This window comes from Elephantulus edwardii, unplaced genomic scaffold (assembly GCF_000299155.1).
Source record: "Elephantulus edwardii isolate Elephantulus edwardi_28Jun2011 unplaced genomic scaffold, EleEdw1.0 scaffold00048, whole genome shotgun sequence".
NCBI lineage: Eukaryota > Metazoa > Chordata > Mammalia > Macroscelidea > Macroscelididae > Elephantulus > Elephantulus edwardii.
Genome location: NW_006399798.1, coordinates 2,349,850 through 2,365,676, shown reverse-complemented (window position 1 = coordinate 2,365,676; position 15,827 = coordinate 2,349,850). Strand labels below are relative to the sequence as shown.

At 59.3% G+C, this 15,827-nt stretch overlaps 2 protein-coding genes across 2 annotated transcripts in view; both read left to right on the top strand.

Annotated features, from left to right (window-relative positions):
* The window catches only part of CCDC40 (coiled-coil domain containing 40), a 37,373-nt gene extending 30,873 nt beyond the window's left edge, over positions 1–6,500 (top strand). The window contains exons 15-19 of the mRNA XM_006886334.1: positions 203–294; positions 1,120–1,240; positions 3,443–3,631; positions 4,073–4,231; positions 6,252–6,500. Of these exons, the coding sequence (XP_006886396.1) occupies positions 203–294; positions 1,120–1,240; positions 3,443–3,631; positions 4,073–4,231; positions 6,252–6,500 (810 nt within the window). The remainder of the gene's footprint in view (positions 1–202; positions 295–1,119; positions 1,241–3,442; positions 3,632–4,072; positions 4,232–6,251) is intronic.
* Positions 6,501–11,454: 4,954 nt separating this feature from the next.
* Positions 11,455–15,827, top strand: part of GAA (glucosidase, alpha; acid) — a 16,848-nt gene continuing 12,475 nt past the window's right edge. The window contains exons 1-6 of the mRNA XM_006886333.1: positions 11,455–11,997; positions 13,771–13,916; positions 14,221–14,386; positions 15,030–15,126; positions 15,474–15,593; positions 15,711–15,827. The exon at positions 15,711–15,827 is cut by the window's right edge and continues 1 nt beyond it. Coding sequence (XP_006886395.1) covers positions 11,455–11,997; positions 13,771–13,916; positions 14,221–14,386; positions 15,030–15,126; positions 15,474–15,593; positions 15,711–15,827 — 1,189 coding nt within the window. The remainder of the gene's footprint in view (positions 11,998–13,770; positions 13,917–14,220; positions 14,387–15,029; positions 15,127–15,473; positions 15,594–15,710) is intronic.

Sequence of the window (15,827 nt, the reverse complement as noted above, 5' to 3'; positions counted from 1 at the left end):
GACCCTGGTGTGCCAGCCACACGGGTCAGGAACGCTGTCCTGAGGACGGACACTGGGCTAGGGATGGAGGGAGGGCAGGTGGGTCACACGTGTCCACTGTGGCCCTGGACGGAGGAATCTGTCCGGCAGCCCTGTGTCCAGACTGCCTTGGGAAGCAGAGATCCCAGGGCCACAGAGCTGTCCCCGACCCTCGCCCACCTAGGCCTCGGAGAGAGAGAGCATGGAGATGCAGGAGCGGCTGAACCAGCTCAACGAGGAGAAGACGGCCATCCTGAACAGCCTGCTGGAGGCAGAGTGAGTCCACGCACCCACGACACCCACCGGGCACGTGTTCGAGACCCTCAGCCCCTCCTCCAGGGCCACGCCCACCGGGAGAAATGCAAAAAACGCATCTTCGTTCTGACTGGTGTCTGAGCAAAGTGTTCTCTGCTCTCATGGGTGCACAGACATCCCCCCTACTCGTTTCCTCCCACGAAGGCCCCTGGAGAGGAATATTTCTCTACTTTCCCAGAAGCCATTGCTGTTGTGCACCGTCACGTCGGCAGCAACCCCTAGCTGGCTCTCCAGTGGGTTTTCAGAGGTGGTTTAATTGCACAGGAGGAGACTGCCCCCTTTTCTCCCGCAGAGCAGCTGCTGGATTTGAACTGTGTGCCTTTGGGATGGCAGCTCAGCTCCCTGGGTGCACCTCCACCTCAAAGTAGAGTGTCTGGGGGGGTGCGAGCAAAGAAACTGTCTTTCTTGAAAAATCTTTGTCATTTTGTTAGTGGACAGAGCACTAAGGTAGGACTCACCTCTGCTTGGGAAAGTGGGTCACCTCATGCGACTGTCCCTTATGGCAGTGCCCACAGCCCCACACCGCCATCAGAACACTCTCTGAGGGGCTGTGAGGACAGACGTGGTCTGGGTCACCACTAGGCCTCACATGGCAGAATCCAGTCCTGGCTGGGGCCCGGGGTCCAGATGAGCCCAATGACTCCCCCAAATGCAAGGCAGGTGCAGCCCTGGGGAGACCAAGGCCTGCCTACACCTGTTGTCCCCCTCCTCTGGGTCCTGAGAGCACGGGAGTCCAGTGAAGGGCCTTGGGTTCTTCAGCCCTTACACACCCCATCCCACCCAAAGATACCAGATCATGCTTTGGGAGAAAAAAATCCAGCTGGCCAAAGAGATGCGCGCCTCGGTGGACTCGGAGACCGGCCAGGCGGAGATCAGGGCCATGAAGGCTGAAATACACCGGATGAAGGTGACAGGGCAGGGCCGGAGGGTGGGGTGGGCCTGCTGTGTGGACAGGCCATGGGGATTGACCTGGTGGAAGACCCAGGGGGAGCCTGCTGGGGAGACCTGGTGGACTGGGCAGGGCCTGTGGGCGGGTCTAGAGGAGGGATATAAGGGGGCTTGGAGGGCTTGGGGTGCTTTTTGGTTGTGGGCAGGGTCTGAGGGTGGAGCCCATCTGAAAGGCTTGAGAAGTCTCATGGAGGAGGGTTCAGGTGCGTTTCCTTGTGGGCAGAGAGGAACCTGGTGAATAAGGGGCAGTGAGTGGGCCTAGCAAGTGGGGTGTGTCCTAGTGAGACCCACTGACCGACCAGGAGGTCAGCAGCTGTCACTTGGGCCAATGGCCGTGTGCACAACCCACAGGAGGGCGTGGAGGAACCCCAGGCTTCCCAAGCTGTGTGTGTGGGGCCCCCTTGCCCTCTCGGCCAGCGTCTGTTCTTCCTCTGGTCCCACTGCCCAGGACAATCTGAGCCCCCAGGACACCTCGGATGGTGTCCCAGGGCCCAGGCCTTGTTATTGGCCAGCAGCGGCCTTCAGCGCCTTCAACCCAACTTGTCATTACCTCTGTCGTTACCACTGGCTCTTGGTCACATCCTGCTTCCTCAATTGGTGTGGTGTCCACTGACACGTTTTTTGGTTCAGTGACTCTGGCTATGCCTTCCTTCCCCTCTTGACGCTTCCTGTATCGTTCAAGATTTACCCATAGAGTTCTTCACGTTGCACCTTAAGGTTTGAGGCTTCCTCCCGCCCGTCCCCCGCCAGTTCTTTCAGCCTGAGTACTTTAATATTGGCTTTACCTCCTCACGCGGCCCTTTGAGACCTTGTGTTCAGCTCTGTTCCTTCATGACGCTGTCAGAAATGCAGCTGAGCTCTGTACGCTGGATTTGATTCAGTATTTTTGCTCAGTGTCACGCAACTCACGTGGGCGGGGTGCGCTTCCCTGTGGGGAGGTTGAGCATCGGTGCATCCATATCAGTGTGCGCGTGTGAGTGTGTATGCCCCCACGTGTGTGAGTGTGCATGCCCTGCTCGTGTGTGTGCCCCGCGTGTGTGTGTGCCCCCACGTGTGTGAGTGCGTGCCCCCGTGTGTGTGAGTGTGTGTGTGCCCCCGCGTGTGTGAGTGTGTGTGTCTGTGTGTGTGTGCCCCCACATGTGTGTGTGTGCCCTGAGTGTGTGAGTACATGCCCCCGCGTGTGTGCTGCGTTGCTGTGTGTGCCCGCGTGTCAGCCTTTGCCTTCCCTTGCTGGGAGTTACTGCTCACATCCTTGGCAGACTCTTGTACTGGATAGTTTCCCTTATTTTCTAACAACTGGTAGGGGTTCCTTGTGTATCGGAGGCCGCTGTTAGGAGCTATCAAGTCAGAGCTGGTGCACAGCTGACCCTCCCGGGAATTTTAGAGACAGTGGCGTGGGAGGAGCCTGACCATCTTCACCCAGAAGGGCAGCTGGTGGATTTGAACTACATGCCTTTGGGTTGGCAGCCCAGCTCCTTACCTGTGGGCCCACTCGTTCGTCTGTTTGTCACATCTGGGAACTCTGGCAGCCTGGTGCTCTTACCACGGGGCTGCTATCTGAAAGGCTGCTGGTTACACAGCTCCCCCAGCTGCCCCTGCGGAGAAGGGAGAGGCAGCCGTCTCTCCAGCAGCACCGTGGCCTTGGGGAGCAGGTGGGGGACCTGCCAGAGGGAGTGCACCTGGGCTGGGCTGTGTCTGCTGCTGGCTCTGTTCTCTAGTCCAGTCCAGCCTTGGCACTCTGACCAGGCTGCCTTTCTCCGCGCAGCTTCTTTTAAACTTGCTTACCCGGGCTCTTGAGCGCACTGGGACCTGCTCTTGGCTGGTGTGGAAGCAGGTGTTGCTGTCTCCTTTCAGATGGGGAGTCAGTTACGTTGACGACAGGTGTTAACTGAGGCGTGCCTTTCTCATGGTCACGCTGCCTGCCCTCTCGCGGGCAGAGAGCCCTGGACAAGACTTAGGCCAACGGTTTGACCTGGAAGGGCGGCCCCTCCACTCCTCCCTACTCACCCTGTGCATTCTCCTGGCTCAGCCTGAAGCCTCTTTGACCAACTGGCGGTGGCTGCAGAGTGTCCTGGAGGTGTGGCCCGCTCTGTCCCCTTGCTGGTCCAGCTGTGCTGGCCCCTCCCCTGCGCCCCCCAGCCGCCCTGCCGTGTGTCCGCAGGTCAGGCACAGCCAGCTGCTGAAGCAGCAGGAGAAGATGATCCGAGACATGGAGATGGCCGTGGCTCGCAGGGACACCATCAGAACCCGGGCGGAGGGCCAGAGCAGGATGCAGACGAAGGCGCTCACGCGGACGGACTTCCACCACCAGCAGGCGGAGCTGAGGCAGAAAATCCGGGACGTGAACAAGGTGGGAGCCACGTGCAGACCCCCGAGAAGGAACCTTCCAGGCAGGGCTTCCGCGCAGGCTCACGTCCGCGCCTCCCCTATCCCACCTGGTCTCCTCTCCCACATGCTGAGGGTGGACCTCCTGTGCCCTCCTGAATGTCCTGCCAGCACCCCGCGAGTATCCCCCACCTCCCGCCACCCACCAGCCAGTCTTCCCCATCTCTGCCTGTGGTACCAGTGGGCCGGTCCCCCCCGATAGCGGAGCACACAGGTTCGCTGCAGGAGGATCCCCAGAACTGCTCAGTCCTCAGGGCACTCCAGGCCACATGTGGCCATTGTTGCACCCCAGTATTCCATGAGGACCCAGGACACCTTTCCGAGACCTTCTAGGGGGCCAGAGTGGGTGGGTCAGAGGTTCAGCGGTGGGCACTGGCCAGGTCAGGATGCCGGCTCCCTCCCCTAGGCCACCGAGCTGAGCTCCAAGACCCTGGAGGAGCTGGAGGAGACGCAGAGGAGGACAAGCGACAACCTGACGCAGAGGCAGCAAGCCCTGGCCGAGGCCCAGTCTGAGTCCGACACCCTGGACGCTGACCTGCAGCGGTTGGTGGGCCTCAAGCAGCAGGTGAGCCCAGAGTGGCCAGAGGCAGCTAGGGAGCAGCAGTGAGCCACAAAGTGGCTGGGGGAGAGTAGCTTGGGGGAAAGCAGGTGAGTCCACAGAGCAGTGGGGGCCGAAGGAGAGCCCGTGGAGGGGCCAGAGGTCAGGGGTGTATCTGTGATGCACAGTCACGGAAGAGCTGTCACTCCGGGTGGCCCTGTGAGCTGGGCTGAAGACTGTGCCTGACTTCCTGACGAAGTGACACTTTGGAGCAGGGTGTGTGTGTGTGTGTGTGTGTGTGTGTGTGTGTGTGTGTGTGTGTGTGTGTAAGTGGCCAATACTTTGGAGAAAAATGAAGCTGGGAAAGGGAGGGTCTGCAGAAGAGAGGGAGCTGTACTTTTAAAAGAACTTTGTTGCCTTCAGAGCCTGGGAGCGGAGCTGCCCTGACTCAGCCCTGCATGTTTAGACCGTACAGGCCAACACATTGATCTCTGAGCTGTGTGTGTAGCCATTCTCACCACGTTTTCTGAGCTGTTCCCCCTTCACCTCCATGCCAACATAAACACAGTGCCGTTATCAAATGCATTGATAGATCTTAAAAGAGCTCTGTGCTCCAGGCAGACATTCTCTACTAGTTAAATTAAACAAAATCTGAGTTGTAAACTGGTAAAGAGCAAGGATGTAACTTTGAGGACTGAGGTGCGCCTGACCACCATGGTCTTACCACTTGTCTCACATCAATGTAAAAGTTGGACAGTGGGTAAGGAAGATACCTTTGAATCGTGGTGTTGGTGAAGAGCACTGACACACTGACCATCTCGTGAGTCACCAAAGGGGCAAACGAGTCCAGCCTGGATCCAGTGCAGCCAGGTTGCTAATTAGAAGTGAGGAGGGGTGCACTGGTCTCGCATCCTTTGCGCTTGCTGTCAGGAGGGTGAGCCCCTGGAGAAGGACACCACATTGGGAAGGCAGAGGGTGGAGACCCCCAGAGCTGACTGACCGGTGGCCACAGCAGTGGGCTCCCGCACAGCGTGGATGGTGAGAACGGAGCAGGCCTGGGCAGTGAGAACGGAGCAGGCCTGGGCAGTGTCGCCTGCCGTGTGTGAGGTCCTACGAGTCGGTCACCGCGATGGTACCTAACAAACAGCCGCGTTGTTTGGCTTGGAAAAGCTTTAAGGGGATATTTGCGGTTCAAAGTTTAAAGATGATCTCAGGGAAGCAGTCCAGGGGTCCCCCAGCCTCCACGGCTCCCTGAAGTCTGCTCTGCGCTGGGGAGGGGGGTGTCCTCACAGACAGAAGGTGGAGGCCTGGGGAGGGTGAGGCAGAGAGTGCTCCAGGAGAAGGTGGGCACTCAGCCCTGGCTCGGGGGCAGTTTTCAAGGCTGGAGTGTGGCGTGGGCACAGGGCAGAGCGCCGGTGCAGAGCCTTAGGGACCACGACAGTGACCTTAGCATTCTCTGAGTTGAGGGACAGTGGAGGACCTAGAAGTGAGGCGTGATCATGTTACAGGACCACCAGGGCTGTGAGGGACCAACATGGCACTCCAGTGGTATGGTGGCACACGGCCAGGCCGCATTTGAATAACCGAGAAGCAGCCCAGACTAGGCTGGTTGTGCTGTCAGGGAAGAAGGAGCTGTGTGAGGCCAACGTCCGGTCCGCTGAGTGCCAGGAGGGAGCTGTAGTCCCCTGGGATGTAGGCGAGGTAGGGACAGGTGGCCTGAAGGTCAGTGCATGGCAGAATAGGCACTGTTCCCTGGGTGGAGGATGAAAAAAAGCCCCCAGCTGTGTGCCAGCCCTTGACGTGAACATAGTGCCCTTCCTGGGCTGTTCTCTATGGTAATATCTCACTGCTGAGTTTGTTAACATGCTGGTTGCTGGTCCAAAGGCTGGAGGTTCAAGTCCACCTGGAGACACCTTGGAGGAGCAGCAGCCTGGCCCCTGGAAAGCTGTAGGGCACTCTGGCTCTGACACGTGGGGTCACTGCAGGCATGGATGGGACAGCTGGCTCTGATCCTAACGGGCATCTCCCCATCTCCCCCTGCCCCCAGAACCTCCTGGACATCGTGACGCTGCAGGGGCGCGCGAAGCACCTGCAGGCTGTGAAGGACGGGAAGTACGTGCCCCTGGTCCGCTCTGAGCATGCACTGCAGGCAGAGAGCATGCGGCTGGACACCCGGCTGATGGTCCTCGCCTCCATCCTGGACCACGTGAAGAACGAGTACCCGCAGTTCCAGGAGGCCCTGCAGAAGCTCAGGCAGGCCATTGGCACCAAGCTGGAGGTGCCCGAGGCTTCCTAGGCAGCAGGACCCACCACAAGGCCACCATGTGGACACAGACCAGAGCTCTGGAGTCCCTCGGACAGACACTCGACCTTGTTTTCACACCACCCATTGAGGTGGTGGGGAGAGGAGTGAGCGGCCAGCGATGTAGGTTAAAAAAATAAAAATTCTTGTAAGCCCTGCAGCGATTTCTACCCAGTAAAATGCTGATCTTTCCCATTGCGTTTCTATCAGTTTGCGCCTTTTGTAGGCACAGACAGTGGCCGGCCACGAAGGCTGGTATTCCTGTGTGGGACTTCCTCCTTCGCTTCATGTGGTTCCTTCATTTTCCTGATGTGAGGATGGCTCAGAATCGAGAGTGTGGAACAGGATGGACCCCCAAAAGCAGGTGTAAGGGGGCATCCTGGCTTCTCCCCTTAGCTTTGTCTATAAGGGCACCTCTACCCACCTCATTCCTCACTTCACCCTAAATCTCGGGGCCCTTCTCCTGTAGCCACTCCTGGTTTGAGTTCAATCCGGGTTCACGACTTGCAGGCATAGAGAGGCCAAGGCGCTGGACGATGAACCATCAGGTGCCCAGACAGCGGATGCCACTGCAATGATCCGGTCTGATCCTTCTCCTTGCTTTTGAACCCCAGATTCTGGCTCCTACACCCCTAAATTTCTGGGTACCTATGACCTGTGCCTTCTCTGCACTGTGAAAGGGAAAATGTTGCCTGATAGAATTTCACTTTCCAAGTTCTCAGCAGGAAAAAAATCCTAAAAATTGTTTTTCTGTGAACATGAGAGTTGTTAACTGCTTCCAGTTGGCTGTGTCACCTGGTCCCCCAGGGACAGCAGGGTGCCTGCTCCCAGGCCATTTCCATCTTCACACCCCTTCCCCCACGCTCACACCAGTTGTCTTCCAGCTGGTGCTGTGACCCATATGGGTTTCTTTGGCTAATTTTCCTAAATAGACTGCCAGTCCTTTCTTCTTTGTCTTTCTGACTCTAAGCCCTGCTTGGAGCAGCAGAAGCCCCACTGAAAGCAGTTCTCCGCAGGTGACCTTGTCAGTATTTGAAAGACAGTGGCCTCCAGAATGACAGCACTAATCCACCTCAGTGTGGCACATTGAAAAGAAGCAGGGAGAAACCCTTCACCTGGCGGCCCAGGCGAAGCAGAGACCCTCACTGCTCACACTTGGGTGGGTCCCCTCTAGTGCTTGTCACATGCACACTTTCTAGTTCCTTTTAAAATGCATTGGTTTCATCTTGATTCTGGGAAGCCAAGATTCTGCACCTGCTGCTGGGAAAACCAAGCGTGGAGCCAGGTTGAGGTGGGAAAGCAGGACTTTTATTATATGCTAGTGTAAAAGGAGAAGGGGGTGTCTGCAAAGCTGTGTCTCCATCGTTCTGTGGGGACTTCCGCGGGGAGGGTCAGGAGAGCAGAAGGAGAGGAGTTTCTACAGCATCTTCTCTCATCCAGTTCTGGTCTCTGGCTTTGTCCCAGGCTAGTCAGGACGGGTGGATGTGGCTAAGGAGAGTAAGTCCCAACCGTCGGAGAATGTTAGTCTCCCATCCACTCACTGTATTGACTGGTAGCTGACCTTCCAGCAGGTTTTTGTAAATTTCCCGGGAGGAGGTTGTCTCTTTCTTCCAGGAAGCAGCTGGTGGATTCAAACCAGCAAGAGACGCCTTGTTTCCTTAGTAAATTCCTGAGGACTAGGTGGCCAGAGATCCCTAGTCTTCCATTAGCACACAGTGTGTCTGAGCCGCTGAGGATGGCGCTGGACAGGGCAGATTCCAATCTGTTGTTCCTAGCTGAGTCCTGGTCGACTTGTCAGCACTGAGTTTTAACAGCATTAGTCTTCCAGGGTAGAGACCTTCTGCTTGAGGTAGCGTCAGTTGCACTCTTAATAGAAGCATTTTCTGACATCATGACAATGCAAACGTCACTGGAAGCTTCCACCCTAGTCCATTGCCTGGGTCATCACAATGTCCTTAACGATATTTAAGCTGTGTCCAAATGCACGCTCTCTCCTTCACATCTCCAGCAGGACGCCTGAGCGCACGAGTCTCTCCAAACGCTGACCTCAGGCTAGATTTTCCAGGCGGCCACTGTGTGATCATGGGACTGTGTCAGTGGGTCCTTGACCAGCAGGGCAGGCCAGTGGTGGAAGCGGTCTCATACGCCCCAGCTCCAAGAAGCAGCCTCCCCTCCCCGCAAGTGCGCTCCCCGGGACGCCTTCGAACTCGCTGAGGGAGTGAAGTGCAGGACCGGCCAGCAGGCGACCGAGGATCGGACACTCGGGGTCCCGGCCACCGGGACGGACAGGCCGAGCATCCTTGGGGACGCGCGCTGAGCACGATGCCGCCAGGGGGCGCCGGCGGCTGACACCGTCTCTGCGCCTGCGCGCGCGCAGCTCCCCGCTTCCGCCCGGTGCCGGGCGGGCGTCGGGTCACGTGTTCCAGGTGTCACGTGCCTGCTGGTGCGCGAGCCGCGGGGGCGACGCGGAGGTGAGCGGCGGGGCCGAGACCCGGGGCGGAGCGGGGAGTCCAGGCCCGCAGGAGCGTGGCCAGGGGCAATCGTGACCCTGAACTTGCTGGCCCGAGGCCTGGCCGCAGGGAGGGACAGGTCAGCCAGCGCCCCCGGCCAGCGCGCCCCGGGAGGGAGGTGGCACGCGTGGGCCCTTCTCCCGGGACACTCCCCACGGCCCTCGCTGGGCCTTTCGGGCATCGAGCTCACACCAGCGAACCAGGCTCGGGTCAGGTTAGGTGTCCCCGATCCCCGGGCTGGGGTGTGACCTCCGGCCGTCATTCGGGCTCTCCTTTGCCCTCTCCCTGATGTCATGCCCTGAGCTGGGTGGGGATTGCTGCAGGGGCAGCTGCCCACTCTTGGCTCTCCATCCCATCTGTAAAACCCCCGCTGGCATCACAGAGATCACCTCTGAAATTGAAAAACTCAAATACTTGGACCCCAGCTCAGAGCCTCCAGGCAGGAGGGTCCTAAACCTAAGAATCCAGGGGCTTCCAGGACCCAGACTGCCCACCAGCGCTAGGCCCCAGTCCAGACACGCCTGGGGTGGTGGACGGAGGTGGGGCCAGTGGCTGGAGCCAGTGGCCCTGCGGAGGCCTCCAGGCACTGCTGCCGGCAGATCTTCCCAGCAGACCTGTTTGTAACCAGTTCAGACCCCAAGGCCTGCATTCACTTGTGTCTGGGAATGTATGATTAGGAGGATGGGCCTCGAAGACCCCCAGGCCCCAGCCCAGTGCTGTCACCACCTCTGTGCACGGGCCCAGGCCTCCAGCTCAAAGCTGAGCGCGGGAGGGAGAAGAAGCTAGCCGGTTCTGGGGGTTCCTCTAATGCCTCTGTTGGCCACATGTGACTTACACATCCTGGACCTGCGGGGGAGGGGGGATTAGGAGGGGCCTAGGACTTCTGAGCCACCAGCCTTCCCCCACCTTCCTTGAGGTCAGACCTGCATTGAACTTGTTGGCCCCCTTAGCCATTCTGTGTCCCTCCCTTCTGTCACCAGATGCAAAGATCCGTCCAGTGCAGCCTTGCAGAGTCACACATGTGGTCACATTTTCAGAGGAGCTGGACTGACTTGTTGTTCTTCACAGAATGTCGTTGTTATGTGCCAGTCGCCTGCGACTCATAATGACCCTATGTACAGCAGCCCCAAACCCTGCTCTATCCTGTGCCAATCTCACTGTCTCCAACACACCTCCCCCCATTACCCCAGTCAGTGAATCAATCCGCCTCATAGAGGGTCTTCCTCTCCTGCGTGCTCTCTCCACCCTCCCAGCATGATGTCCTCCAAGGACTGGTCCCTCCTTGCAACATGTCCAGAGTATGTCAGATGAAGCTTCAGAATCCTTGCATCCAAGGAGCAGTCTGGTTTCACCCTCTCCAGGATGAACCTGTTTGTTCTCTTAGCAGTCCGTGGTACATTCAGTACTCTTCTCCAACACCACAGCTCAAAAGCATCAATTCTTCTATCCTCCCCAGTGATTGTCCAGCTCTCTGACACATAGTGACTGCAAAGATCATGGCCTGTATCAGACACACCTTAGTCTCCAGAGTGACACCATTGCTCTTCAGTACTTTGGGGAGGTTCCTAACAGCACACTTTCCTTTCGCAATATGTTTTTTAATTTTCTGGCTCCTGACACTTTCTCCCTAATTCACTTGCCAAGTCCTTTCTGGATAGTGACCCTCTCCAGATCCTGCATGTGTTAAGCAAAGCTAAATCACATCTTAAACTTATCAGTGAGGCTGCCCCACCATGACCAGGCCCACCAGCATTGCACTAGGAAGGTTCAGAGTTAGCGGATGTGGCATGGACAGAGAAGCTCCCTTGTCCCCCACATCACCACTGGGGCTGGTGCCCAGCACCCAGCTGTGGCTCTAACCATCTTCTAGCGTGGCCCACCTGCAGTGTGCTCTATCTCTGAGGCCACGTTCCAGACAGAAGAGGGACAGAAGGGGCCGTGCCCAGCACTGGCCTCAGTTGCCCACTTGTATCAGACTGTCCGCACTGCCCTCTCCTCGGCTCCTGGGAGCCACATCTGTGCCATGAGGCAACTTCCACCGGCAGATTGTTGGAATAAACAGAGATGTCTGGAAGGACTCCACAGCACACGGAAGGCCCTCCCGGCCTCTCACACTGCGGCGACCCCAGGCATGTCCAAGCAGCCTGTGTTGGAAGGAAGGTCCAGGTGGACGCTGACCCTTCAGCAGCAGCAGCGTGTGGCCTCTGCGCCCCGCAGGACTCCTTTCTCCTCCCCGCCTCCCACCCCCAGTATAAGCAAAGCTACTTAGCCTGGTTTGTGAGCTCTGTTGGGGAACAGGCTGCACCTGCTGGCCCCAAGTCTTCATCTGTTATCTAGAGAGGGTCTCCCCTGGTCCCTGACTTCCAGCTCCCCTGCTGACCTAACGCCTTCTCCCACAGGCTTCTCTGTGTTTTCAGCTTCCTGACCGCCTGCTGACCATGACCGTGAAGCGACCACTCTCCTCCAGGCACCTGGCCTGGCCCTTGCTGGGTGCCTGCGCCCTTGCCCTGTTGGCCGCAGCTGCCCTGGTGGGCCATGCCCTGCTCTGTGATTTCACCCTGGTGCCCCGAGAGCAGGGTGGGTTCTCCCGAGGGCTGAAGAAGGCTGAGCAGGCCGGCAAACGAGGGCCCTGGAATGCCCCAGAGGGCCACCGCCCACCAGCACCCGCGCCCACCCAGTGTGACGTGCCCCCCAACAGGCGCTTCGACTGTGCCCCCGAGACCATCATCACTCGGGAGCAGTGTGAGGCACGCGGCTGCTGCTACGTCCCAGCGCAGAGAGACCCCCAGAGCCTCTCAATGGGGCAGCCCTGGTGCTTCTTCCCTCCCAGCTACCCCAGCTACCGGCTGGAGAACCTCACAGCCACGGCCATGGGCTACACGGCCACCCTGACACGCTCCGTGCCCACCTTCTACCCCAAGGACATCCTGACCCTGCGCCTGGACGTGCTGATGGAGACCGACAGCCGCCTCCACTTCACGGTGGGGGAGCAGGCCCAGGAGGGAGGGGGACTTGAGGGGTGTCGAGACAGGAGACGGCTGGAGACCTGAGGTGGGGTGGGGGGGGGAGAAGAGAAGAGGCAAGGATGGGTCCAGGTGGAGAATAGGTCAGGGTGTGGGTGGACCCCAGGATAGCGGTGCAGGGCAGGGTGTGGAGAGGGAGTAGGAGTCAGAGACCAGGGGTCAAGGGTGGGGACCTGGGTTGTAGAAGACGGTGGCGGGGTTGGGGGTGAAGGGGGGCCAGGGCAGAGGGAGGAGTGGACAGTGGCATCTCCAACTTCTACCAAAACATTTGTTTGACACTCAACGTTTCCTGTGTCCTGCCCTGATGTAAGTGAGGTGGACAGACACAGACCTGTCCTGGGGGAACGGCAAGAGCTCAGACTCAGAGGCCTCTGGGCCTCAGAACGGTAGGGCTTATCCGAGGAAGTAACTAGAAGCTGGTCCCTGCTGTCCACATGGGAGTCAGCCGGGCAGGGCTGGGGACGGAGTGTTCACGGACCTCGGGCCCCACTGGGCCTGTCTGATTCAGAGCTGCTCAGGCCCCTGGGACAGAAAGGGATAGACCCCCACTCCTGCGTGGCTCCTGACAGGTGCTTTGTCAGATCCGGGGGGATCTTAGCTGAGTGGAGGGGCATCCGCAAGGGAGAGGCATCCAGACGTGGTTGGTCAAGCCGGGGGGTTTTACGAAGCCACTGTTACTGCTTCACAGCAGACCCGTGCCAGCCATGCCGTGTGGGTCCTGGGACGAGGTGTGCTGGTCGATGGGCTTCAGTGTTTAGCAGATAATAACGCAGCTCTTGTTGGGTGCTCTGTGGTTGCATAGAACGTCACGTACAGCAGAGTGCAACACCAGGTGACCGCCTCACGGGCACCGCTGGGCGTGATGCCACCTCACGGGCACCGCCGTGTGCGAGGTCACCTGATGGGCACCGCTGGGCGTGATGCTGCCTCGTGGGCACCGCTGTGTTTGTACCTGAGTGCCAGTCCCTCTCTTTTCAGCTGATTCTGCCAAACACAGTGTCGTCCAGGGACTAAGCCCCAGTAACTCCCTGACGTTTGTGCTGAAGCCTCTCTGCCCTCGTTACTTTGTTTCCATTTTCTGCTGGTTCACTTACAACCTTTGCACTTTGCGGCTCACACGTCTCCTTCAGTCACTCCCGTTCACTCCATCCGGCTTCTGAGGAGAGTTCCGCTGCAGTCCCGAACACATCTGCTGTGCCGGTGGTTCACGGGGTGTTCGATGCTCTTCACCCCGATTCTGGCTTCCTGCATTTGTTGTCTGGCTTTGGCACGTATGACATCCAGACCCCAGAACGCCCCTGCCATCACGCCGGGGCTGACTCCTAGTTGTTGGGTTTCCAGGGCTGTAAATCTTCATGGAGGAGACTGTCCACCTCCTCCCAGGGAGCAGCTGCTGGCTCTGAACTTTTGTTTAGTGACCGCATACGTTACCAGAGCTCCTCAGAGGAGATGAGCATGTTTAAAGTTCAGATACTGGGACAGACGGGTTTATAACGTAAGGGCGTCCCACGCAGCGCCGGAGGCAGACTCGGCGGTCTGAGACTCGCACCACGCTCACCAGGCCTCCTGGCCGGCAGCCCTGGGGGTTCTCCGTGTGGACAGGGAAGCCAGGCCCTGCTCGGGCTGTGTGGTCACCTAGGATCACTTGATTGCTGGGGTAAGGTGTGAAAAATGTGAGTGACCAGCTTGTCCCCTAAAGGGCCTGGGTGCCATGTGTCCCTCCCTCTGTAGATCAAAGACCCCGCTAACAGGCGCTATGAAGTCCCCCTGGAGACCCCTCGTGCACGCAGCCGGGCCCCTGCCCCTATCTATACCGTGGAGTTCTCGCAGGAGCCCTTCGGCCTGGTCATACGTCGGAAGGTGGATGGCCGCGTTCTGTGAGTACTGGTCCCACCCATCAGTCCCAGCCTGGCCAGGGGTGGCCTGGGTTGGGGTGTCAGGAGCAGGGTCCTGGGGGCTGGACAGTCAGGGAGGAGCATGTCACCTGTGCACTGAGGACATCTCCCGACAGTCCCATCTCACGCCCTGGCCTTGCTGCTCCCTCACTCTTCTACCTGGTGTGGCCGCCTCTGTCCTGTCCTGTGAGGCCTGTCTGCCCAGCATCCCCAGCGTGGTGTGACTTTGCTCCCTGGCTCTTTGGCAAGGCCCCCTCAGCCCCCTGACCCACTGATCTGCCCACAGGCTGAACACCACAGTGGCGCCCCTGTTTTTCGCCGACCAGTTCCTGCAGCTGTCCACCACCCTGCCCTCGCCGTACGTGGTGGGTCTCGCGGAGCACCTCAGCCCCCTGGTGCTCAACACCAACTGGACCAAGGTCACCCTCTGGAACCGGGACATGGCCCCTGAGGTAGGCATGTGGGCGTGGCCTGTGGAGGGCAGTGAGGAGGGGGCAGGCGTACAAGCTGGCCTCTCTCTAGGGACCCTCCCCAACTCCAGCCTAGTCTTGGCGTGTAGGGTCAAATGAGAGGAACCAAGGGCTCTGGGTGCACCCCACTTAGGGGCCACAGAGAGGCAGCAGTGGGGTGCTTGGGCGTCCTGGCAGAAGACTACTGCTTCTGGGATCCTGAGCTAGGTGCCCCTCAGTGTCCACTCAGACACTTCCCCAGGTGTGTCCACTCAAGGGACTGCTTGACTCCCTTCCTGCCTGGTCACTGGTCTGGCTGGCCTCGTTCTCGGGGTCCCCGTCCATGGGGTCCTGTGTCTGTGACTTTGTGTCTGCCGTCTCTCACGGAGGCTGGAAGGTTTCCTGGGACACGTGTTCACTCTGTGTGACAGTCCCGTCACTGTATGCATGCTGCTGCTAGTTGACTTCACTGTTGATGCCGCCTGGCCAGCCAGGGCTCCTGGGTGCAGGGCACAGGGGACAGGCCATCCTGAGGACAGTGGGGTCCTGGGGCTGACCAGCTGACCAGCAGGACCACGTGTCCTCGGTGGCTCTCTCTGCACCTGTGGCTGTGGACACGGGTCCGACAGTGCTGCCTCCCACCCAGCCTGGCAAGAACCTGTACGGCTCCCACCCCTTCTACCTGGTGCTGGAGCCCGGGGGCTCGGCCCACGGAGTGTACCTGCTGAACAGCAACGCCATGGGTGAGTGAGAGGGACCCCAGCTGCTGCGAGCCCTGAGCCCCCGGCCAGTGCTCCCCTGGGTGTGATGTGTGCTGCTGGCCAGAGAGGCTGCGCGTGATGGGGACTGGGGGGCAGCGAAGGGGTTGGAGCTGGGGCTCAGGATCTGGCCTGGGCCTTGCTGACCCCAGCAGGCTGGAGTCTCCTGTCTCCTGCTTGGTGTCCCCAGAGTGGGGGCTCTGGGACTCTGTTCAGAGTGGAGAGCCTGGACACTCATCCCCCCAGCTCCCTGGCCCCTCCCCCAGCTCTGGTCGGGCCACCTGTGGTGCTGAGAACCCGTAGGGAGTAGACACAAGCCTTGACCCCCACAGACGTGGTCCTGCAGCCGAGCCCCGCCCTCAGCTGGAGGACAATAGGTGGGATCCTGGACATGTACGTCTTCCTGGGGCCGGAGCCCAAGAGCGTGGTGCAGCAGTACCTGGACGTTGTGGGTAAGACCCCCACCTGTGCCCGCTCCCCACAGAGCCTGAGGTGTGGGGAGACCCTGCAGCGACCCCCGCCGCCCCCAGTCCTCCCTCCCTCTGTCCACTCACCATCCGTGTCCACAGGGCACCCGGCGATGCCACCCTACTGGAGCCTGGGCTTCCACCTGTGCCGCTGGGGCTACTCCTCCACCACCGTCACCCGTGAGGTCCTGCAGAACATGACCAGGGCCGGCTTCCCCC